General features: G+C 32.4%; 1 protein-coding gene across 17 annotated transcripts in view; it reads left to right on the forward strand.

The window, feature by feature from the left end:
- The window catches only part of GABRA2 (gamma-aminobutyric acid type A receptor subunit alpha2), a 142,928-nt gene that overhangs the window by 107,447 nt on the left and 8,987 nt on the right, over window positions 1-26,494 (forward strand). For all 17 annotated transcript variants that reach the window (XM_054253391.2, XM_008993407.5, XM_078367976.1 and 14 more), the window contains one exon: window positions 21,435-21,637. In XM_054253391.2, coding sequence (XP_054109366.1) covers window positions 21,435-21,637 — 203 coding nt within the window. The remainder of the gene's footprint in view (window positions 1-21,434; window positions 21,638-26,494) is intronic.

Below are 26,494 nucleotides of genomic sequence, written 5' to 3' on the forward strand. Positions count from 1 at the left end.
TACAGTATACTCCAAAAGAAAATCGTGGAACTCTAAATTCTTAGAGTGAATAAGTGGTTTCATCAAAGTGATTAGAACCACATAGACCATATGATCCCTAAGTTTCCTGCATAATAGCAATCATGAGTTGGATTACTTAAAGGGGAAAACAGTAGTGAACAGAAACTCCCATCAGAATAGCCCAAATAATGATTCTGTAAAACTTTACTGTGAAATGCATATTGAATATATGAATATTTGGATGTATAGAAAGATATATTTCCATATAAGATTTTGTATGATGTATCAACATGACTGTTTAATGTAACTCTTTTTATGGAAACACACAGTCGTGATGCAAAAAATAATAAATAAATAAATAAAAAAGAAAAGAGATGAAAAGGGATTATCCATTGATAGATTTTATTATCTAAAACTACAGTGCCTAAAAATTTTATATAGGTGTGAGGGAATAAGTAAGTGGAAAGTGATTTTAGATACTCCTGTACATAGGTGGTAGATACAGACAGACATACAGATAAATAAATATAAATTGGCTCATACATTCATACATAGATGATAAATAAGTAAACACCTACATTCATTAATTCAACAGGAGTTAAGTTAGCAAGAGCAAATCTATATGAATGAAAAGTGTATATCAGGAAATTGGCCATAGGAAATCAAAGTGCTATATCACAAAGAAATTTTAATAGATGTATCGGATGGAAAATAAATTAATCTTACTCATTGCAATAGATTATCTGACCTTGAAGTTTATAGGGGACACAGTGCACAGAGGCTGCTGTCCCTCTGACACTACCAGTAAGTTCTGAGAGTTCCTAAAATCACCTCTGGTTTGATAGTTCACTTTATTATATATATACATATGTATGTATATATATATAATAAAACCAAATATTAAATATGTAATTAGATTATCACCTTATGTTATCAATGTATCTGCCTCCTTTATACCTTTATTGATATTGTTACTCTTTTAGTTCCCATCTCTTATTTTTACCTTCCCTTCACTCTGTTTTCCTCGTCATTGTGTAATTCTCAATGTCTTAACATTTCATTCTACTCTGGAGCATTCCTTTTTACTCCCAACTAGTTATTTAAAGCTAGAAATACTTGTTTTCAGTGTAACTGGTGAGTGAAACCACGCTTCTTCATATAGGCTTGGAAATCTATGCAGGAAATGGGCTCATATATCCGTTACATGAAACACAGCTATACATTGTATGTGATCAGAAAAATTGGTAGAGGAAAAACAACATCTCTTTACAACTTTTGGGAGAACATCTTGTGGGAAGAAAGTCCTTTAATAATGACATTATTGTGCCATAAAGAGAGTCATAATCTGAAGCAAGCAATATAGAGTTAATCTTATAATAATAAGACTACCCTATCAAGCACTTACTACCTGGTTTAAAAAATATTGCACCAGGAATGAGGGAAGCTTGTGTCAGGTACCGACCTCATATTTAGCTTGAGTAAGTTATTAGTTCTCTAAACTACAGATTTTCTCTACTTTAAATGGATGTAAAGCATATGCCATCTACCTCATAGGGATGCTAAGAGGATGCATAGAACAATGTGTGTAAAGCATTGCTTAAATTTAAAGTCAATGTATACCTTTGTTTTATTTATTCAACAAACAAAAAGTTTGGATATTTTTTGAGAACCAAGGACACTGTAGTATATGCTATAGATACACCTATTGTGTAAGTGTGCATAAGTGTGTTTGTATGTTTTTCTTGAATTAAAATTTTTTTATCCTGGGATTATAATCTTCAGTTTTACAACATTTCAACTACTTAACATATTTGTATACAAAACTACTTCTTACATTTTTAATATCTGACTGACTATAGAACTTGATAGATAGAGTTAAATGAGACATGAAAACTAGCTAGCTAGATAGAGGAGACAGGTAGATATAGATTACATACACGCAAATGCACATGTGCATTTGCATATGCATATATGTTAATATTTTCCATTGTTTAAAAATAGGCAATGAAAACTCAGAAGATTTGGTAAAGGAGGGACTCATATTCTTGCACTGGCAACCTTCAACTGATACTGAATAGCAGCAGCCACCATTAGACCTGTGCTCTCTAGCTTGCCACAGCCCTTTCCATTCATTATTGCCCACCTTACCAATTTATTTTTCCTACCCAGTCCCTGTGGACATTTGAATTTATAACCCATGGGTCGGGGCATGCAGAGTTAGGAAAGGGCATTCTATAAGAACTGATCAAAACAAACCAATGCAAAGAGAGAGACAATCAGAAAGTCATACAAGTAGAGCTTCAGCTTGTCCAAGCTCAAGAGTTGAGGCAGTCTTAGGCAGAAATAGATACAGATGGTTTTAACTGGAAAAGTAAGAGAGATGGTGGCAGCAGGAGTAGAATGCCTGGGTGGTAGCAGGATAGGAAATCGATGAGCACATAGCCTGTAGAGGGTAGAAACTCATTCCAAATCTGTCTTCCACAAGACATGGGCTGGGAGTGCTCACAGGAGGCACACCTGGCATCCCAGAATTGACTTTGGCATAAGGCAGCACTGGATAATCAGATGCAAGCTGCCAGCCCACCAGCAACCCTCCTCCCTGCTGTTGTCAGAGTCTCATCCCAGTTAGCTCACTGCCAATTAGGAAAGTGACTGAAGCAAAATACATTAATAAGCCATGGCAAGGAAAATTAGAGAGCCTTGATTAGTCTGGTCTAGAAGCAGGCTGAGAAGTTGTTTCAGGAATATAGGTGGCCTGGCCTGATTGATAACCTGAGCTATTATCTCCTTACAGTAATGACATAAGGGGAAATTAAAAGTATATGCTATTGTTTCTTGGTGATTTCTTTTTAATTTTTAGATTTTGACCAGGACAAGCAGTTATCACTTTAATATAGTTATGACCATTTAAGTCATGAGAGCAGGAAACCCACTCCTACTTCCTACACTAAAATTTATATAGTAATAATGATGACAAAAATACAAGTAGCATTTATTGAATACCCTTTATATGACATACACTCTATTAGAAACTTCAGATTAACTCATTATTTAATTCTGAAAAAAAAAGCAGGAAAGTGACATTTCCCCCACTTTTCAGACAAAAACATTAAGACCCAGAGGTGTTAAAATGCTACTCTATTATCAAACATCAGGTCAGTTCCAAAGATAAAATTTAAACTGTGATCTCCCTGACTCTAATGCTTTCACTTTTTCTACTACACCATTATGACATCAAACTACTGTGTCCTTTTTGTTTGTTTGTTTTGAGCCTGAAATCAGAAATACTCTTGGTGACTTCTTATTTCTGTTTGAAAGTCAATCAGGCTTAACTAAATCTACATCAGAACTTGATGTGAACTTTTAGAATCAAATTCTCCTGGTTAGCTGTTACCTGTCGGCAGCTGCAAAGGATTTCAGATTCTTTGCCCTGTAGTAGAAGTTGCTACTATCAGATGATACTACAGCCCCTGATCCTATAAAGTGGCTTTTCCTAGTTCAGTCTTGCCCTGGTATAATATTCAACATTTTTAAGGGAAATTAACCTAGTTAACCTATGTCTAGGTTAATTTTGCCTTAAAATGCCCATGTTCTTGTAATCTGAAGTGGATAATTTACTGGTTTTGACTGCCTTCAGTAAATCCAATTCTCTATGATGTATTCCTTCTTGGAACTCATCTGTGAGTGCTTGATAACTTTGTTGACTGTATGAAGGAGGTTGCAGGTGTTTCAAGAGAAAAGTTTTTTGTTTTCTTTTGATTTGATTTTTTTTGGTAAACATAATGTTTATTTTCTTCATTTAAGCTTTAAGAAATGTGGAAAATATCAGCTTTTCTACTCCAGTTATTCTTCTATCTGTAAGGCTTAGGTTATCACTAGATTATAAAATATTTACTTTCACTACATAAAAGGTCTGAGTGCATATTTATTGCTGTCTTATAACTCCCAAAGAAATAATAAAAACTATCCTTTATTTTCAAATAGGTTTTAATATTTCAAGAAAATAATTTTCAGTTGGATGAACTTTTTGTGATAAAAATTCTCTAATGATGCTTTATTTATTGCAAATAACATATATTCTCAGTTAAATCATCTCAAGGGGTTATAAGAAATCATTAAAACTATCAACATAGGACCAGTCAATCTGCATTTTATGGCAACAAAACTTTCAAGAGTGAAATAGAAAAATAATTTGATAACAATGGGGGGTTTATATAGGATAGGGTTTTTGATAGTCTCCTGTTATTTTATTGTCTGCTTTTCATTATTATGAATATGTTATTTTAAACTCATGAAATTGGAATGTAATAGTGATTTTTATAGTCACATCAGGTCAAAGCTCGTGGATAGAGAAGCAGAGGTGGAGAGATCCCGGAGTGATCGCCCTGGTCGGCCATCTTTGTCCATATTTAGATCCACCATTACCTTAATGAAGAACCTCTAGGTTATAACTGATTTCAGTTGATGTGAACCATACTAGACTTCTTGGAAATCACCTCTCAAATGCAGTAGATTATGATTTGATGGGTTGTTCTTGCAAGAGATTAGTTTTCAGTCATAAAACAGTTAAAAAGTCTGCTAAATACATTTGATAGCATCACTATCAAATTTGTCTAATTAAGGAGGTGTATCAGAGTAATTCTGTCATTAAGATGAGGAGTTTATGGGACTAGAAACAGGTGAATCCACTCAGAAGAGATTCTATGCTCTATTGGAACAATGGAAGAATGAAGGGGAATCCAGTTCAAGGCTTTCCTTTCTTTTTCCACGAGAGCCACATTAAATTGTTTCCCAAGGTAGGAAATGAATTAACTAAAATAAAACTGCCCAGTGCTTCCTAGGCATCCATTTAAGCAGTGTAATTTTGAAATGTCTTTTGATTTTTCTTAAACCACCACTAGATGGGACTCTTGCATCCTTGATTTTGGGTTCATTCTTAGCCTCTGTCCACAATTTGGGGGTCTAATGAATTCAGAAATAACAGGGAAGTTATAAGGTTCTCTAATTGACAGATTCTGCCTAGGGCCTCTCCATACATCATTTAATCTATTTAATCTTTGGAATTACGTAAGATGCATATTCTAATTCCCATTTTAGAGATAAAATCACCAAGGCTCAGAAAGAAAGAAGAGACAGGACAATTTAACATTCGTTGGTCAACTCTGTATATCAGGGATGTATGCTCATAGGTTTTCCTTCTAACAACCCCCAAAATATTTTCCTTTGCAGATGGAGGAAGGATCTGCAGTTTAGCAAAGTCACGTAGCTGCTGTGGCAGAAGCAGAATTCAAGCTCTTGCCTGCTTTTAGAGCCTATTTTTCTCTATGTATAGCCACTTCTCAAGCAATTTAAACACTTTAATGCTTGACTCAACTTTAAAACTCATAAAGATCTTGTTGACTTTACCAGTAAAATACAAGGGTTAGATTAATTATATCAAAAAACACACAAATAAAATCTCATTTATAGATTCAGCAATGTAATTTAGTAGTAAAGAGTGTGGACTTCTGAGTTAGGTTGCCTGGGTTTGTATCTCTTCTGTACTACTTGATACTACAGTATGATCTTCAGTAAGGCACTATACTTTATTTAAACTCAATTTCCTCATCCATAAATGAGAAAAATAATAATACCTAAACTTACATGGTTGTTATATGAACTACACAAATTAATACATAGAAATGTTCTTAGAATAGGATCTAGCATTAGGAGAAACACCTAATGTAGATGATGTTGATGGGTGCAGCAAACCACCGTGTCATGTGTATACCTATGTAACAAACATGCAATTTCTTCTGCACATGTACCTCCGAATCAAAAGTATAATAAAAAAAGAGTGATATCTGATAACTAGTAAGTGCTTCTCAGTGATGATTTTTCATTATTCAATCTGGAGTAATGTAATAATATAGATTTATGTGCAAAAGGCACGATTTATATAATTTAAAATTATATTCATATTGCAATATTGTAATTAAGCTTCTGTTTCATTCTAAAGCTTACTATATTCTTAATTAATATATTCCTTATACAGTCTGCAAGTGTACTCCACTAGTGTTACTATTCACAATTTTTAAAATTAATTCTTTCATTAATGAACCAGGTGATAAGGAGTGTTTACCTTCATCAGAATCTGTGATAGGTGACATTATTTTAAAAGCACATGCACACAATCAACTCAGAATGTAGAGGGATAAGCAGGCATGTGAATAAATAATTGAAGTAAAGGATTGTAAGTGCTAGGAGAGAAATTGTCTAAAATAAGCTAAGAGTAAAAAGAAAGGAAACACTTAGAGGAGTCAGAGAATCCCACAGGGAAGAAGAATCAATTCAAGCTTTGCAGATTAGCATAATGAAAAGGCCGTATTCTAAACAGAGGGTATACAATTATCAAGGGCAACATGGAGCTTATGGAGAACAACAAATTATGGAGTGGTGTATCTCTGGCATGGGGTTCATTTGTTTATCAGCATGGTTAGATAGAGTCCAGTTCATGTGCAGCCTTCCATCCCATTCTCAGTCCCTGGAAACTACTTCAAGGGTGTTTTAGCAGGAGAGTACAGGGATATATTTGAGTTTGAGGAAGACTATTATGGGAAGTATTGCATAAAATAGATTGCAATGAGAGGAAAGTGGATATAAGGTGACTAATAAGAACTAATTTTTATGTTTCAGGTGAGAGATAGGATCTGAAATAAGATCATGCATGTTTGTGGAGAGAGAATTACATATATTGGAGATAGTAGAAAGGTAGGATATGTAGGATATAGGGTGTCTGAAGGACAGAAAAATGTAGGTGTAGAGTTTGTAGAATACATTCAGCCCTCTGTGTCCAAAGGCTCCACATCCATGGATTTAATATGGATTGAAATATTAGGGAAAAATGCATAGCTATGACCTTACTAAACAAGTGCAGACATCTTTCTTGTCATTGTTTCCTAAGCTAAACTGTATAACAACTATCTACTTATAATTTACATTGTATTAGGTATTATAAGTAATCTACAGATGATTTAAAGTACATGGAAGGGTGCGCATAGGTTATATACAAATATGCCGTTTTCTACAGGGACTCCAGCAACTGTGGATTTTGGTATTCACAGGGAGTCCTGGAACCAATCCCCTGTGGTTACTGAGGAATGACTATATTCCTAGATCTCCTAGTGGAGTTACTAGCTAAAATCCAGTGTTTTTTCCTACATTACAGAATTATGACACATGAAGCAGGTTTTGAGTTAGTCTAGACTCACTTGTGAAAGTTTACATTTTGAGACTTCTGTGGGACCCATTTCTGTTGGTATAGCATAAAAATTGTCTCTGGTTTTCCGTCTCTAGTCTAACATTCCTTCAGTTTATTCTACACATTGTGGCAAAAGTAATTTCCTAAAAACACAAACCTAGTCATGTAACCCTTTCCTGCATGAAACTTTACAGTGGCTCCATTGTATCTATTGACTAAGAATCTTACTATGGGTTATAAGACCTTCATGAGGCCTCCCCAGCCTAATCATCTGTTATAATTATTCATTTTGCTATGTTAACCTATATTTGGCCTAGGGATGGGTTTTATTTTGTGCTGTTTTGCCTTGAATATATTCCTCAGACTTTTTCAAGTCACTTTTTATATATCAGTTCCTCCAGGGAGTCCTATCTGATTCCAGAGTCTTTGGTACCTCTTAGGTAGTCTTAAAGCACCTCATACGTTATCACTTTTTATACTTTCTGTGTAACATGCCTGTTGGTCATCTCCATCTTTCTGTAAGTTATATTCCCCCTGAGCATATGATGTATGTTTTTCATATACTCATGTCTAACGAAGTGACTGACACATAGTAGGCCATATTTTTAATGAATAAATAATGTCATATAGAAGGCTTGACAAATGTTGACTGAATCCATGTGGAGATATTCAGAGGAAATGAGATACTTGACTTGAGGAATCATGAGCTACATCCTTGAAGATCTTAATAATCTGGGAGTAAGTTGGAAAATGAGAATAAATTAAATTGCCAAGGGAGAGGAATAAAGTAGGAAGAGTAGAAGGGCAGCATTGTACCTTGTGGATACCAACAATTAAATGACTAGTGTCAAAGGAAGTAAAAAAGAAATCCTCAAAAGATAAATTGTGTATGGAATACTAGTAGCTTTAGAATTTCTATTTTGACAAGACCAAACTGTTTGGAAGAGAGGGTTAGGAATTATCTTGAAGCTGCATTTACATAGCAAGCGTATTGTAACAGTTTCAAGGAGACCAATATATGTATGTTGAGCTTTATTTATTAGGTAGTTTGACATTTTAGAGGGTCAGTATAAAACATTCCTTTTTTCCTCTCTCAAATTTGAGCTAAGTGATGTGTTCAGTACATAGATAATCAGCATTCCTTCTGTCAGAGATGATTACTGTCTCCCAGTAATTTACAGAATATTATAATTCCAGATTCTAGCTGTGTTTGTCAAATCAAAAACTACGTTTTTTTCTTCCTCCTTTATAGTTATAGGAACTAAGAGATATGAGTAAAGTTCTAAAAGAGATATGAGTAATTAATAGTTGTATAATTTTTCATTTGTGACTTTAATCTTGGGGATATGCCCTTAATCTCAGTAACATGCCCTTAAAATGAGCAGATATGCTCCTCCTTCCCTCTTCCACTTTCTGTTTGCTGGAAGCCAGTTTAGTGTTGGCAAGATTTCATGAACCTCAAGAACATGGGCAACATCTTAAAAATGGCAGCGAAATAAGAAATAGAAAGCCTAGGTCTCTGACACCAAGACCGTCCTATGCTTAGTGTCTTGTGCCACAATTGTTAAATGAGAGATAGAAGAGGAGAAAATATACTTCCATCTTCTCTTGTTAGCTTTCTTACCTTCTCGAACCAGAGAACGGTATTTAGTTGGTGCTTAGTTTAATAGCTTAATATATTCATTTTCTAAAACTTCTCTCTCTCTCTCTCTCTGTCTATCTCTGTATCTGTCTCTCTAGTGAATGGTCTATATATATATAGACAATGTCTATATATATTTGGAGTGAATGATATATGTGTGTGTGTACGTGTGTGTGTGTGTGTGTGTGTGTGTATATATATAGTATATGTGTGTGAGAGAGATAGAGAGTAGAATGTGAGAACAGAAAATAAATATTTGAGATAATAATGGCCAAGAACTGTCCAAATAAAACCACAGATCCAGAAAGCTCAGAGAACACTAAGAAGGATACATTTAAAAGATGAAAGGAAACAACCAGAAAGTACCTAGTCTTACCATTTTCAAACTGCTGTAAACAAAGGACAGGGAAAATCTTAACAACAACTAGGGAAATAAAAACGATCTGCTTTAAGCATAAAGAAATAATATCCAAAGTAGTATTTTAAATAAGAAATATTGATCATACCACTAACCTGTCAATTTTAACTCTATAGTAGTTTCCCATTGCTCTTGAAAGTAAGTTATATTACTTTAGCATAGTGAAACAGGCTCTGAATAGTCTGGCTCCTGCTTCCTCTTCTGGCCTCATCTTCTTTCATGAAAGCCTCATATTTTGCCTTCCTGCCTTGCAGCCTTCTCTCTATTCCTTCTAAATGCCCTGGGCTTCACCATGTTCCTGGGATGTTCTGTACATGCTCTTTTCTAGTTTAGGATTATTTTTTCTTGGTACCCCATTAACTTTGTCCCTTATTTTTGTAGGGAAGCCTTACCCAAGCTCCACTTCTAGGTGGACTGCTTTATTATAGGTCATCTTCAACCTCATCCATTTGTGATGTTGGGTTGTTTTGTACTCTTATTTTTTATATCTCTTAGATAGCTTATCTGGCTTTGCTAACACTACATTCACAACTCCATAGTGATTACCACAAAGTGGGGACTAAATTTATGTTTGCTTCATAAAAGAAAGAATAGCTTTCTTACAATTATCATAAAAATAAATATTTATTGATTACAGATTACTGGGAGAGTGGTTTCAATAAATATATTGAAAGACAAATGAACCCCTACCCTCAACTAAGCACCCTTTTACATTTTGGGGAGAAGACACACAGGCTCAAATTCATATAATTTATTAGGGTATAAAGTTGTGCTACTAACAAAAAATTGAGAATGACAATGTAACAGAGATATGCACAAGACCAAGTTGTGTGTGCCTTTAGGAAAGCAATTCTACAGATTACAAAACCTGAGTCTATATACTGCAGCATTAAAAGAATATGCAACCTAGGGTGCAGGAACCTTTGCAATTATGTTAATTGGTGTATTCTCATTTTTTATGAAAGTACCTGACAGTTAGAAGGCACTTAGTAATAATTTATTAAGTAAAATATAGGAGTTAGCTAAATAAAAAATAGGTGAACAAGTGACAAGGAAAACACTCCAGGTAGAGTAAACAGGATGTACAATTTCCCAGACTATCAAAATTTTTATATCTCTACAATTTTAGCCCAGAATATGAAAATGGTATAAATTAAATTGTGAAGCCTTTCACTGAGAGAAGGACTTCAGGAAGAAAAGTGAGGAGAAGGATACAAATTTTAGATACATTAAATCTGTGATATATTTAGGTAAACAAAAAAATTAATTCCTTCAACTGTGTTATTCACATTATTATTAGACTTCGAAACATTTTCCTCTGGATCATAATTGTTTCTTTATTCTCACCGACATTAAAGATAGGAGCATAAGTTTTCGGACAAAATATGTCATCCAAATTCCAATTTCTCTCTCTAAAACATAGAAATTCTAATGCTTTTATTATTCTGAGTTAAAAATTATAAGCTTTTACATTACACGTAGATTGTATTTGTAAATGTTTGTTTGGGGGATACAGCATTTAACAAAATGGCGAAGGTTCTTGCACCCGAAAGTGCACATTCTACTAATGCTGTAGCATCTATAGCTCAGGTTTTGCAGTCTGTAGAACGTCTTTCTAAAGGCACATATAACCTGGTCTTTTGCGTACCTTTGTTATATTCTGTCTTTTTCAACTTTTGTCCTTTGGGCCGAAGGGGTGGGGGGAAACTCAACACGTTATCAAAGTATCTTTTGTTTCTGTCATTTCTAGCAGTAACCAGCAGGTGGTATCAAACAATTTTACATGTGTTCTATTGCAGTCTTCCGTGCCTATTTGGTTTCTGAGACTTCTCCTTCTTACCTTCCACCCTACACCCCAACCACAAATGCACACAAATATTTGATAAAATAAAGATCTACAGAAGGATTTTATTTTATTGTGTCTTTCTGATTTAAATCTCTCTTTGCTTTCAGGGTGATAGTTTTTGCATACATGCATTGAAGTTTTTTTTTTTTTTTTTGTAGTAAGGGCACAGCTTTGCATGAAGAAACTTATTTGGTCTTATTAACAATACTGTTGGAAAGCACTATTGGTGATCCTTACTTCAGAAATGAGGAAGCTGCTGCACCAGTGTCAGTCTCTGGGTTAAACTACCTCCTCTGGCTTGGCTTTGTTCTCAGTGCATATTTTCATCCAACACTCTTTGCTTGGGCATCACTTGCTCAGCTATTCTGAGTCAAAACATCAATTGCTTAACATTTTTTGTCCATACTTTGATATAAAATATTATATAAAAGAAACCAAAATATAAAAATGCTATAAGTTAGATATTGCCATTGCGTGGGGAATAATCACATGTGTTTCACATATTACAGAAAACTTTAGTGCTAAGAACACTTTAAGATCCTTACCTTTTTTCTTTTTAACTGACAAAAGAGCCTCCTAGAGAAGAAGTAGAGGTCTCACAGAGTGATAAAAAAAGAAAGAGTCTGTTAAAAAATGCTAAGGAAACATTTAGAGAGTGCCCAACTAGGTGTAGAAAATGTACATTGTTGGCAGACAGGTACATGGAACTTTTGTAAGCTTTCCAGGTAAGTTCATTGTCTTTTTGTTTAATGTCCATTATTTTCTGTTTGTAGTGTGATGAGACCAGGCTACACCAAAGCAGGAAGCAGAAAAGGTGGCATTTGAGAATTGTATTTTTCTAGTAAAAAGACAAAAAGAAAGGGAGGAAAGAAAGGAAGGAGGAGGGGACCTAGATATAATGTTAATACATCAAATTTCCAAAATCAGATGAAAGAAAATGTAATTTAGATATAGGGAAGATTGCTGCATAGTAGATTTATATTAAAATTGCTGCAATGTTTTATTGCCTGGAATGAATACACCAAAATCTAATTTTAAACTATAACTTAGAAACAAAATTCAACTTGTGGTTTGCCATCATTTGGACTTGCATTTATTGTAAATGTTTTTATTTTTTAATTAACCAGTATTAAAGCATTTATCAAATATTCCAAGATTCACATTTGAATTCGAATTGTTAGATGCCATTGAGTTTCCCTGATTTAAATTAAAATTGTTGTATTTTTTAAATCACAAAAGCAAAGCAGATTCACCACAGAAAAAGAAAATAATAAAATCTCCTCAGTATTAATTCCTACAAATAACTAATAGTACCATCTTAAATTGTATCCTTAGAGATTTTATTCTTTAATTTTATTTCTGATATTTCACTTTAAATAGCAAAAAATGTAAAACAACAAAAAGTCAGCCAAAAGTCCATTTTAATTTTCTCCATTCAATCCAAATGCCACATTTTCTCCCCAGATGATAACTGTAGGTGTTTGTTATTTTATTTTTTTAGTACCTTTGTACAGGTATATTTATATTGATATACAAATCCATCTATGTATACTTTTATTCAGATTGAATTATGAAACTTTTAATGCAGAATATTTGTAGTCAAATCAATGTATAGCACTACTTTATTCTTTGATATTGCCATTGGTGATTATGATGCAAGTATCCAATAATTTTTCAAAGTATTTCTGTGTCAATTAATATTCCAATGTGCCACTCTGGCTTTTGAAAGCAGTGTTCATTGAAGAGTTTGGTATATCACTTATCTCTATACTGTCTTTTTTATTATCTATTAACAGATTATAGTTGTATATATAAATATGGAGTGCAAGGTGATGTTATGATTTTGAATACAATGTGGAAAGATTAAATTCAGCTAATTAACATATCTATCACCTCTAATATTTAACATTATTGTAATCAGAATATTAAAAATATTTTCTTAGTAAAATAGAAGTTACAGAATTTAATATTTGCTATATTTACCATGCTCTGCAACTGTTCTCAAAAATATATCAAAATTATTTCTCCTATCTGAGGCTTTGTACCCTTTGGCTCTCATCTTCCCATTCTATTTCTCTGACCCCCCAGCCTTTAGTAATTAACATTCTTCTCACTGCTTCTATTAGTTCAATTGTTTCAGATTTTACCTATGAGAAGATGCTTTATTTTCTTTTCTGTGTTTGACTTACTTGAGCATAATATTCTCTAATTTTATTCATAGTGTCTCAAATGACAGAATTTCTTCTTTTTTTGAGGCTTATTACTGTTCCATTGTAAATATATACCACATTTTCTTTCTTAATTCATCCTGTGGTAGACACTTAGGTTGATCCCAAAGTTGTCTGTTGTAAGTAGTTTAATGAACATGAAAGTGAAGACATCTCTTCAGTATACTGATTTCAAGACTTTGAGATAAATTCCCAGAAGTGGGATTACTGGATTATATGGTAATTTAATTTCTGTTTTTTGAAATCTCCCATATTGTTTTACATAATAGTTATACTAATTTGGAATCCAACCATGAATGTGCAATTATTTCCTTTTCTATACATCCTTGCCAACACATGTTATCTTTCGTCCATTTGATAATTGCCATTCTAAAATATGTAAAGTGATATTCATTATGGTTTTAATTTATATCCTCTAATGTTTAGTGATGTTGGACACTTTTTTCATATATTGCTGAATGATTTATATGTCTTCTCTTGAGAAATATCTTTTCAAGTCCCTTGCTTGTTTCTCAATTTGATTAATTGTTTTGTTTCTAGAGAGTTGGTTGAATTTTTAATATACTTTGTAAATTAAGCACTTTTCAGTGTGTGGCTTGGAAATGTTTTCTATCAATCCATAGATTTTTATCATTCTGTTAATATTTTTAATATATGGAAACTTTTTATCTTGATGTAATCTCAGTCATTTATTTTTGTTTTTGTTGCCTATGTTTTTGCAGTCAAACTTAAAACATTATTACTCAAACTAATGCCATACACCTTTTTCTCTATATTTTCTTATAATAGTTTTAAGGTCGCTCTCAGGTTTTGTTGTTGTTGCTTTTCTATCATATCAGCAAGATAGATTTTGAGAATGGCAGCACAGGTTGAGTATCCCTTATCCAAAATGCTTGGCACCAAAAGTGTTTGGATTTTGGAACATTTTTAGAATATATACAGGTTCAGCATTCATATCTGAAAAATCTGAAACCTGCAATGCTCATTTTAGCATTTGAAACATTGAATACTTTAGAGAATATTAAATCTGAGATTTATGGATGAGGGATTGTCAATCTGTCATAGTAAGAAAAATAGAAGGAATAAAAATAGCTAATATTTACGTATTCTGTCCTATCATTAGATGTTTCACTAAGCTATGAAAACAAAGATTTCAATAGCCCCTAACTAAAAAAGAATACAGACTTTATAGAATTAGTTAAGAAAATCTAATAAACAAATAATAAGTACATCAACAACGACAAACCCCAGAGAAGCATCAGAATGTGATTTCCAGATTTGCCATATTAAAATATTCCTAATGTCCAATTTTCAAAAAAAAAATGAGACATGCAAAGTAAAGAGAAAGTATAACCCATTTGCAGGAAAGAAATATATTCATTAGAAATTCTACCTGAGGAAGCCCAGACATGTTACTAACTACACAAAGACTTCAGCTATGCTAACTATGATAAAAGAGCTAAAGGAAACTTTGTTCAAAGAACTAAAGGAAAGTATAATAATAATGTTACAAACATATTATCAATAAAATGATATAAATTCTTTAATAATTGAAACAATTAAAAAATTCTATAGTTTAAATTACCATAACTGAAATGAAAAATTTACTAGAGGGGGGCCTCCAGAAGATTCAAACAGTCCAAAAAGAAAAATCAGTAACCTCAGTGATAAGCCAATTAAGATTGTTGGATGTGAGTAATAGAAAGAAAAAAGAATAAAGAAAATTAATCAAAGTTTGTAAGACCTGTTGCGCATCATCAAGCACATCAACACATGATAATTTGTAGTCACAGAACAAGAGGAGAGAGAGAAAGGTAAACAAGAATATTTGGGCCACTCAAGGTGGCTCACACCTGTAATCCCAGGACTTTGGGAGGCTGAGGTTGATGGATCATTTTTGGTCAGGAGTTTAAGACCAGCCTAGACAACTTGGTGAAATCCCATCTCTACTACAAATTGAAAAACAAAAATTAGTTGGGCATCGTAGTGTGTGCCTGTAACCCTAGCTGCTCTGAAGGCTGAGGAGAAGAATTGCTTCCCTGGGAGGGAAAGGTTGTAGTGAGCCAAGACCATGCTGCTGACCTCTAGCCTGGGTGACAGAGTGAGGCTCCATCTCAAAAAAACAAAAACAAAAACAAACAACAACAACAAAAAAAGAATATTTGAAGACATGATAACCAAAACCTTTCAAACTTGATGAAAACCATCAATCAGTACGTTCAAGAAACTCAATGAACTATAAATAAAATAAATTCTAAGAAATCACAACTAGATATATCATAATAAAACTGTGGAATGTCAAAGGGGCCAATAGAGAATCTTGAAACAAGCAAATGTTTTAAGCAAAGTAACACTTCATGTAAAAGGGATCCTCAATATGATTAGCACCTAACACATTATCAAAAACAGTGGAGACCAGAGGTAATGGGGTGATACTGGAAAGAAAAATATTCAGCCAAGAATTATATGTTCATCAAAACTATCCTTCAAAATTTAGTAGAAATAAAATATTCTCAGGTAAACAAAAACTAAGTTTTTCATTAGCCAAACTGCTCTACAGAAAATGCTGAAGAGCCACCTCAGGCTGAATTGAAAAGATAGTAGATAGTATTTATCCACAAGAAAAAATAAAGAACAACAGTAAAGATAGGTATATATAAAATACAACTTCAATGTATTTTTGTTTTAATTCATTTATTCTTTTTAATTTGAAAGAACTTTATAAAACCATAATTATAAATTTATATTAATGGGCAAACAATATAGAGAGATATCATTTGTTATATAAAAGTATTAAGTTTGAGGGACAAAGCTAAATAGAAGCAAATTTATATATTTTTGATACTTAGTTGGTATTAATCCGTTAGATTGTCATAAATTTTAATTCTTAAGACAAACACCAAGAAAATAACTCAAAAGTACATGGTAAAAAATGCAAAGGTATTAAAATGGTACATTATAAAATATCTATTTGACAAAAACGGAATTAATGGAACAATTGAGAAAATATAAGATATGACATATGAAATTAGCTAAATGAGAGAAGTAAATCTTTTTTTTAGTAATTATATTATATATGAATTGATTAAACTCAGTAGCTAAAGTTATAAATTCACTTAATGAATAAAAATCCAAAAAATATGATTCAACTTTATGTTGTTTACAAGAAAATTCCTTTAGATTCTAAAACACAGATTAATTGAATGTAAAAGGATGGAAAAGCATATTCTACACAAACAACAGCCAAAGAGATCTAGATTGGCTACATTTATAACAGACAGGATAAATAATAAGAAATTAAGGCTTCAGAAGACAAATGACATAATATAATGACAAAAGAGTGAATTCATCAAGAATATATAAAAATTATAAGCATTATATAATGACAAAAGAATCAATTCATCAAGAATATGTAAACATTGTAACTATACACATGTAATAAAAGATTTCAAAAATATGTGAATTATAGAGTGAAAAAATTGAAGGGAGAAATTAATGGTTCAAAAATATTAGTTGAAGAGTTCAGTGTCCCACCTTAAAAAAAAAATGAATGTAACTAGGCCTGGCATGATGGCTCACACCTGTAATCCCAGCAGTTTGGAGGTTGAGGCAGTGGATCACCTGAGGTCAGCAGTTCATGAGCATCCTGGTGAGCATGGTGAAACCCTGTCTCTATTAAAAAATACAAAAAAAAAAATGGAAAAAAATAGCTGGGCATGGTGGTCAGCACCTGTAATCCCAGCTCCTCAGAAGATTGAGGCAGGAGAATTACTGAATCTTCTAGGTTGAGGTTGCAGTTAGCTGAGATCGCACTACTGCACTTCAGCTTGGGTGTCAGAGCAAGACTCCATCTCAAATTTTTAAAAAAGAAGAATATAACTAAAGATCAGCAAAAATTAGAAGATATGAATAAAGAATATACCAACTAGACCTAACATACTCCACCCATAAAAAGCAGAATGCACATATTCCTCAAATGGACATGGAATGTTCTCTGGGAAGATAATGCATTAGACCATTAACCAAGTCTCAATAAATTCAAAGACTGAATTATTACAAAGTATGTTCTTAACACTACAATGGAATAGAATTATAAATCAATAAAGAAGAAAATTTAGAAAATGTACAAATATGTAAACATTAGACAGGACATTTCTAAATTACCATGGAATCAAAGAAGAAATCACAAGAGGTATTAGAAAATACTTTAATATATATGAGAAGAAAAAATAATGTAACTTATGGAAAATAACAAAAGGCGGTTCTTAAAGAGAAATTTGTATCCCTAACCACTTATGTTAAAAAGAGAAAAAATAATTCTCAAATCAAAAACTTAGCCATCTTCCTTGAAAAGTAGAAAAGAGAAAACTAAACCCAAAGCAAGAGGAAGAAAAATAAGTGTTAGAGATAAATTGTAGAGAAAACAGAAATAACAGTAGAAAAAATTACCACACAACTGTAAGTTGGTTTTTTAACAGATCAATAATATTGACTTACTTTTAGCTACAATGACCAAGAGAAAAAAGAGAAAAAAATCAAATTGCTAAAATCAGGAAAGCAGATGGAATATCACTTCTGACCATAGATAAATTATATATATATATGTATATATGTGTGTGTATATATATATATGTAATTCTGTATATGTATCTGTTAGAGAATATATGTAATTCTATATATGTGTCAGTTAGAGAATATACATATAGTGACCAGGCTCATGCCTATAATCCCAGCACTTTGGTAGGTCTAGGTGGGCAGATCACTCACTTGAGGCCAGGAGTTCGAGACCAGTCAGGCAAATACGACAAAACCCTGTCTCTACTAAAAATACAAAAATTAGCTGAGCATAGTATTGTGCTCCTGTATACCCAACTACTTGGGAGTCTGAGGCACAAGAATTATTTGAACCCAGGAGGTGGTTCCCCCGAACTAAGATCATACTACTGTACTTCAGCCTGGGTAAAATATATACATACACACACACATACACACACACATTAGGAAGACATAAATTGTGTGTGTGTGTATAAAATAACTCTGAGAACAATTGTTTTGTCAAAAATTTAGATAATCTAATTAAATACAACAATTCCTAGAAATAACAAATGACCAAAATTGACTCAAATTTCTGAATAAACCTATAATAAATAAAGCTATGAACTTAGTAAACAAAAAAAACGTTCAATAAGAAAACCTCAAGGGCAAATGGCTTTACTGGTGAATTCTACCAAACATATAAAGAATTAACAAAAATCTTTCTCAAAATCTTCCAAAAAATAGATGAGAAGGAAACATTTCCTGACTCATTCTATAAGGCTTTATTACCAAGATCCCAAAATAGAGAAACAAATCACAATAAAAACCTAGAGATCCATATTCCTTACAGATATAGATCAGATGCCCTCAATAAAATAATTGCAAAGTAAAATCAGCTACACGATAAAGTGGGATTTATTCCAGAAATGCAAGGTTGGTTCAGCATAAAAAAATCAAACAAATATAATACAACATATTTATGGAAAAGGAAAAAAATAAAAATGCAAACTCATAGGTGAAGGATTAAACTTTCTCACTAACATCAGAAATAAGACACAGATGTCTGCTCTCACCAATTCTATACAACATTATACTACAGTTTCTAGCTAGGGCAATTAGGCAATAAAAATAAAAATATACAAATTGGAAAGGAAGAAGTAAAATTCTATTTGCAGATGACACAATCTTATTTATAGAAGACCCTTAATAAACCACATCAAAATTGTTACATCTATTAAACAAATTCAGCAAAGATTTAGGCTACAAAACCAACATACAAAAAGTCAGTTGTGTTTTTGTACAAAAACAATGAACAATCTGAACAGGAAGTTAAGAAAATCAATCCATTGATATTACATCCAAACAAATACAGTATCTATAAATAAATGCAACCAAGATGAAAGATGTATACACCAAAAACTATAGAATATTGCTGCATGAAATTAAAGAAACCCTAAATAAATGGAAATGTTTATGTGAGAGAAAGAGAGAAATGGGGAGGGGGGGAGGGTGGAGAAAGAGATAGAGATAGATAGAGAGAGAGAGAGAGAGAGAGCACGCTTGTGGAAATATATCGTATGTCCAAAGATTGAAAGCCTTAATATGATTAAAATGACATTACTACCAAATAGCACGTGCAGATTCAATGAAATACCTATCAAAATTCCAATTATTTCTTTTGCAAAAATGAGCAAAATGACCATAAAACATATGGAAATGTAAGGGACCCTGAATAGCCAAAACCATCTTGAAAAAGACTAAGAATAATGAACAAGAATAAGAAGAGACTCACGCTTCTTGACTTCAAAAGTCACTCTAAAGCTATAGTCATCAAAACTGTGAAACTTGACTAAGGATAAATATGTAGATCAATGGTGTAAAATTTGGAGTACAGAGATTGAACCACATATCTATGGTCAATTGGCTCTCAACAAAGTGTGCAATATAATTTAATGGGGAAAAAAAGTCTTTTTAACAAATGGTGCTGGGACAACTGGCTATCTAGGTGCAAAAGGATGAGTTTGGATGTCTAACTTACACCCTCACCAAAAATGAACTAAAGGCACACTAGTAGTACCTCAAACTGTAAAACTCATAAAAAAATAAGCCTAAATCTTCATGATCTTCGATTAGACAACAGTTTCGTAGCTATGACACCAATTTGTAATACCCCATATCATCCTAAATACAAGGAGAGTATCAAATTTTTAAAGTTTTGATAACATTTTGATGATACTATTGCTTTTAAAATGTGTATTATTGTTTGGTTTGTATTTCTTTACTGCTGTTGTTGATTTGTTATTTTCATTTCCTATATTGTGTGTGTGTGTATATATATATATATGTATATATATATGTATGTATATATGTATATCTGTCTTATATTCTACTCTTTTGTACAAAAATCTCAACAAAGAGCAACATATCAGTTTAAAACCTTTCACAACTTAGCTCGTGCAAACACAATATGTTTCTGTAAATGCTGATTTTAATAACTTTCATTTTTGCTTTCATTTTTACCATTATTATCATATGGTATTTTTAGAGGCATTCACTCATGATTTACTAGAATTATTGATGTTTTAAATTACTAACTGCATTCTAAATGAATAAAAATACTGATTTAATGAATAAAAATACTGATTTATCCTAAAGGAAAATAAAATACAAAGAATCCTCAAATATGAATGAACATTTCTTTAACATTTTCATATTTTCTTTTAATTTAATGTACTTCCAGTGCACGTAATTAAACTTATATTGGATTCCAGATAAAGCAGCTTATTGCAGCCATTTTGGGGGCTTATAATGCAATTTACCTTCTTTTCTCTTAACAATTGTGACTTCCCTTACCAGTCAGAAAAGCTATATATTAAAAGGAAAAGAAATACATTCTTTTTAAACAAAGAAAATTATGAAATAATGAATTATATTTTAGAAAGTTTTGTTTTTAGTGGCTTGCTTTATATTTTAAAGATTCTGAGTTATGTTATAAAAGATAATTATGTCCTCATAATGTCCTGATAATCTAGAATTAATTTCACACTTAAGTAGTCATGCTTGAAGTATTTTTAAATCACAGTTTCTTCGTGATCACTTCTGTGGATTATTGGTCCATTGCCTAACATGATTCAAATACATGATGAACAAATTAATGTGAAGCTTTTATAATAATAAAAAAAATTAATGTTGATTGGCAATGAGCCCATTTAACATGCCTGCTTTTCCTTGAAGGTAATTCTACATCAGTATCCCCATTTTAACCTCATTAGTACTTAGAGGAAAAGGGATTTTTTTAAATACAAAAATGAAAACCAAAAGCATTTTCAGAGTCGTTACTTCAAGAAATATAATAACCATTTAAAATAATTGACTTTACACTGTATTCTAGTATTTATTGATTTATTTATTATTTATTAGTGGATAAAAGTAGCAAAAATATATAGAGGGAGAAGAAAAACTACTTCTCATGCTGTCCTGCTAGTGCCTATTGATGTTTTCAGTTCCCACGTTTTCTTTTGCAGGAGTAACAACCGTCCTAACAATGACAACTCTAAGCATCAGTGCTCGGAATTCTCTCCCCAAAGTGGCTTATGCAACTGCCATGGACTGGTTTATTGCTGTTTGTTATGCATTTGTGTTCTCTGCCCTAATTGAGTTTGCAACTGTTAATTACTTCACCAAAAGAGGATGGGCTTGGGATGGGAAGAGTGTAGTCAATGACAAGGTAAGTGAGAACTTCCATGTTATCATTATTAAGAAAACGAATTCAGCTTGTAACAGATATGTTTCTAAAAACTGAGATTAAAGACATCTATCTATCTATATATGAGCTAAAATCATGTCAATTTCTTTTAAAGTGTTCTTGCCTGAAACCCTTTAGGAGTGCTTGTAGTAGTAATACTTCCGTTAACACCACACTGTAACATCTGTTGAGTTCTATGTGTCAGGCACTGTGCTAAGTGTTTTACGTATACTCTCTCACAAAATCTTTATAGCATCCTTATTACTAGACTGTCTTCTTAATTCTCATTTTTACTGATGAATAAGCAAAACAGTAAAGTTATTTACTTGCCCAAGCTCACACAACTTGTTAGTAAGTCTACTTGAACCCAGATCTGTCTGTCTGATGATTGAGTTTATAGTTTTAGCACCACACTACATTATTACAAAGAGATTGGAAAAAGAAAATGGGCATTTATTTTACCTATAATAGAATTCCAGGCTCTAGCAATGATTTGAATTCTCTTCACCTGTTCCAATCTCTGTTGATTGATTGTAAAAGGCCATATAGCATTTTTTATCTCTCCATTATTGTATGGAATAAATTTGTGGGTGCTGAAATGCCTAAGAATTTTATGTTGCTCATACAGTCTAAAAGGGAAAAGTTAATTGTTTTTACGATTAACTTCTTTTGAGGTTATTGCTGTCCATTTTTAGGTTTCAAGTACTGAATCTAATGGGAGATTTGTGGATTAATGTAACAGCTGCTTCCTTTCATATGCTATAGATTATTTATCTGCCTTAAGAGGAGTCTGAATGTTTCATAGTGATCTATATTCTTATTAGTAAAATGTTGTATTCAGAAAATTTCTTTAACATTGTATTCACCTAAATGCTTCTTTTATTACATTTGGAATAACTTACTTGCAGACTTGATTTTTTTCTCAGGTATTTGAATATAATATTTTTCATTTCTGTGACGATCACAGTTTAAACATACAAGCCATAAATGTTATAGTTTAAAATCTTGCTATTTTTCCTTAATTTTGTGAGCCATAGAAATTTTAACAAGACTGATGGTTCATTTAATTTTATAAGTTGTGTTTTCCCTACTAACAGAGCCAACAAATAAATATGAAAAGGAATCTGATCCATTTTATATGCTTATCTTTTGGGCTATTTCAGCATTTCTATTACATTTTAATGTTGATTTATGTTTTCGTTGCCCATATAGTGTACTGTTTTTTCATGGTATCTATGCAATTATTTTTTAAGCTATATTGATTATACATGCACTTTCATACTAATTTTGGAGGGATAAAATATTACATATTTGTAAATAAGTCACAAAAGATAAATGCTTTGTGCCATGAATTCCTATATATAAATTTATTGATTATTATTTTAATATTAGAGCATGCCAAATTGACATTATGAAATGATATGCCTTCTCAGCTCTTGACCTTGGAAAACAGAAGCACCTCTAAATGTGAAAAACAAATAATTGATAATATTTCATAAAAGCAATAACTTACTACTCATGGATAGTGGGATTTAAGTTTACCCATATGCCAAATTACACATGGCCAGGATAAATTTCTGTCAAAATCACTGAGATCCCAACCTAATTTTCAGGGAAAGAGCTAACATTGTGTATGTTATTTTAGTTCTTTTGGTTTAGTTCAGGAGAACGATATATCAGACATTGCTTGTTCTCATATACTTTTTCATAGCTAGAGTGTCCAGCACAGTGCCTGGTCCTTAGCAGGCATTTTAGAAATATTTATTGTATGAAAGAATAAATGAGTGTCTGATCTTAAATCTGAAAATGTAATACCAGTGGGAAAACTTCTTTGCCTTCATGGAAAGCTTTTTAAAAAGCTTGTAATAAATTTACCAATGGGTACGCTATCCAATTTCATGATTCAGATGAGTTTTGAGAGTTGTTTCATAAATTATCTTAGGTATAAGAACTAAAAACACCTTAAAACTAAAAGGAAATCAAGAACAGTGCTTAAAGTAGCCTATCTGTCTAAAAGATATTTTAGTGTAATATACTTTTACCTTAATATTTCTTAGACTTAATTTTAAGCAGAAAATTATAATTTTCTTTTTATAGAAATTTTTTGTTCACAGGCTGTTTTTGGTGTCCTTTCTGATTAACCAGGCTTATGGAAGGCCTTTTGTTTTGCCATTATTAAACATGAGCAAATGTAGCTATTTATCAATCAAATGAGCACATGAAAAGTTATTTGAAAATTCATAAAATACCAAGCATCAATTCGCTCCATAAGAATAATGATTCAGCTATTTATTGATATTGTATGTTTTAAGAAAAAGACATAGGTCTTTAACCTATTAGTTAGAATTACACAGTCAACATATTAGATTTAGAATGTGCACTGATACTTAAATTTAGTTTTTACAAATAAATAAATAAATACTCTCATTTACATTCGAGCTACTTTTGAGCCCTATATTAAAAGGCAAATTTACCTGGCTCTGTGAGCTTGGGCAGGACTTGCACTACTTTTAGCATCAGTTGTGAAATTAGGCAAGGAAACCTTATTATTAGAAAAATGCAATACTGGATCAGATTATCCAACTCCAAATTTTTATGCCTTTCCATATACAAAAGTATCTATTTATGCAACACCAGGCTCTTAGGGAACTTTTCTTCATATTCAGTGTTCCTCCTTTTCTCTTTCTGGTCAATACAAATTCTTTCACCCTGCCTCTTGATTTGATCTCTTTTATTCTTGTTGCTTTCTCAAACCTTCTCATTAGTTACTCTTTCTTATTTTATGTCTAAAAGCGATCTTATTATTTTCAACTGCCTCCTTTCTTTCAGCTTAGGAAAATGCTTAATATGCTTAATTTACTAAGAGCAAAACTTTTTCCAATCCTATGCTACTTTCTTTCCATATCCTCAGATTCTACCCTCTGTTCTATATTCAAACTTTTAAAAAACATGTTATCTTATCCCTTTCGACTTAATCCCGAGCCACTATAATCTAATTTTTTTTTCACTTACTATATTGTAACTGAAGGGGACAAATAACCTTATATTTTAAGATCTGATATTTTTCTATTTTTCTCAAGGAATCCCCATTAAATCTTTTTACTGTTATGCTCCAGCATCATTCTTCAGAACCAGCTCAGCAACTTTTTCTCCTCTTTTCTTTCTGAAATCAAGCTTCAGAGTATCAGCTTTCTTTGCTCACATCCTGGCAGCTGCCAGTATTCATTTTATGTTTTTTGATTCTCTGCCAGAGTTCAGAGTGGACCCAGCTTCCCTGGCATCTGTTCTTGTTTATCCCTAAAGACAGTCAATTCTACTTTCTTTAATGCAGTTTTTGTTTTCAGTATTCACTGTGTGATTCTCACTTTAAGGGTTTTACTGACAATGTTTGCATGAATTTCTGCAACACTAAGCATACTGTCCCCCCATTTACCATCCTCAGCACGAATATCTATTCATCAGGAAAATTTTGAGCCCCCCTCTGCCCTTACAAATGATTAGGTCTCAATTATAAGTGGGTACAGAATTCTGCTCGTTTGCATTAGAGCCCGCATTGCAGTTGTATATTGCATGTTTCTGTTTCAACTCCCTCACTGATTATAACAATTACCATATTTGTTTAATAAATCCCTTCTTTTGTAATAAATGTCCAAGGCATTTTGTATGGGCCCTTTCATGTATTAGGTGCTCAGTATATATGGTATGAGTTAATGAGGTATTACAAAATTAAAATTCAAAACCCATGCTTTTATTTTACTATTCAAGGTTGTTATCAGTAAGTATACTGTACCTTTTAACTTCATTTATCTAACCTGTTCCTGGAACATTTTTACCTGAAAATAATATCTCATTCTCAATCTCAGCCTGAATATGACAATATCTGTTTTATAAAGGATTAAAGAAATAACAGACAAGCAAAGAACAATACAGTTCTCCTAAATGGATGTCATATCTGTTCACTGCCCACACCCAGTTATTCATCAGTAATTGGTACCTCAGTTAATGTCACAACCTAATCTTATAAGCCAACAACTTGGAAGTATCTTTCAATATCTAGTCAGCCATTAAATATTGTCCATTATTCTTCCTACATATCTTAGACCATATCTCCACCATCTCTCATAATTTTTACAGTTTTTTAAACCTCTCTGACTCTAATCATGTCTTTTTCTTATCTATCTCTGCATTATGACAGTCAGAGTTATTCTAAAACATAGATCACTCTTCAGTTCTTTAATGAATTATTAAAGGCAAATATTCAAAGAGCTAAACTAATATAGTCCAAGTGTATAGTTTCTCTTGTATTTGCTTATATGATGAATAATAAGGAAAAATTTTTTGTTATTGTGTACTTCTATATGTCTGGGAATATCTCTATTTTAGAAATGAGAATTGGTTGATAAAGTAACCTGGTCTGAATCACACATCTCATAGGACTTAAGATAGATCTAAGTTTCATAATCATATTCTTCATTTCTCCAAATATCTATGCCTCTGCACAGTTCCATAGCATAAGACCTACTGCCCTTCTTGCAATAATATTTCTTCTTCTTCTGCTAACTGACAAATTCCTATTTTTTTAAGATCAATCTGATTTTACATAATACAAAAACTTTCCAGACTAATGTTTCTGACTTCTCTTGACTCCCATATTGTATTTTGACACCATGTGGTACAAATTATTTTTATAATATCTCAATACATTACAGTTTTACTGTAAATAAATCTGTTTCTTACACTAGTTTAAAGGATCTGAGTGGGCAATATTTTGCCTTATTTATCACTGTATATGTTGCTACTTAGCACAGCATTTAGTACATAGCTTACTGAGTAGATAAA

This window comes from Callithrix jacchus, chromosome 3, assembly GCF_049354715.1.
Source record: "Callithrix jacchus isolate 240 chromosome 3, calJac240_pri, whole genome shotgun sequence".
In the NCBI taxonomy this organism is placed as follows: Eukaryota; Metazoa; Chordata; class Mammalia; order Primates; family Cebidae; genus Callithrix; species Callithrix jacchus.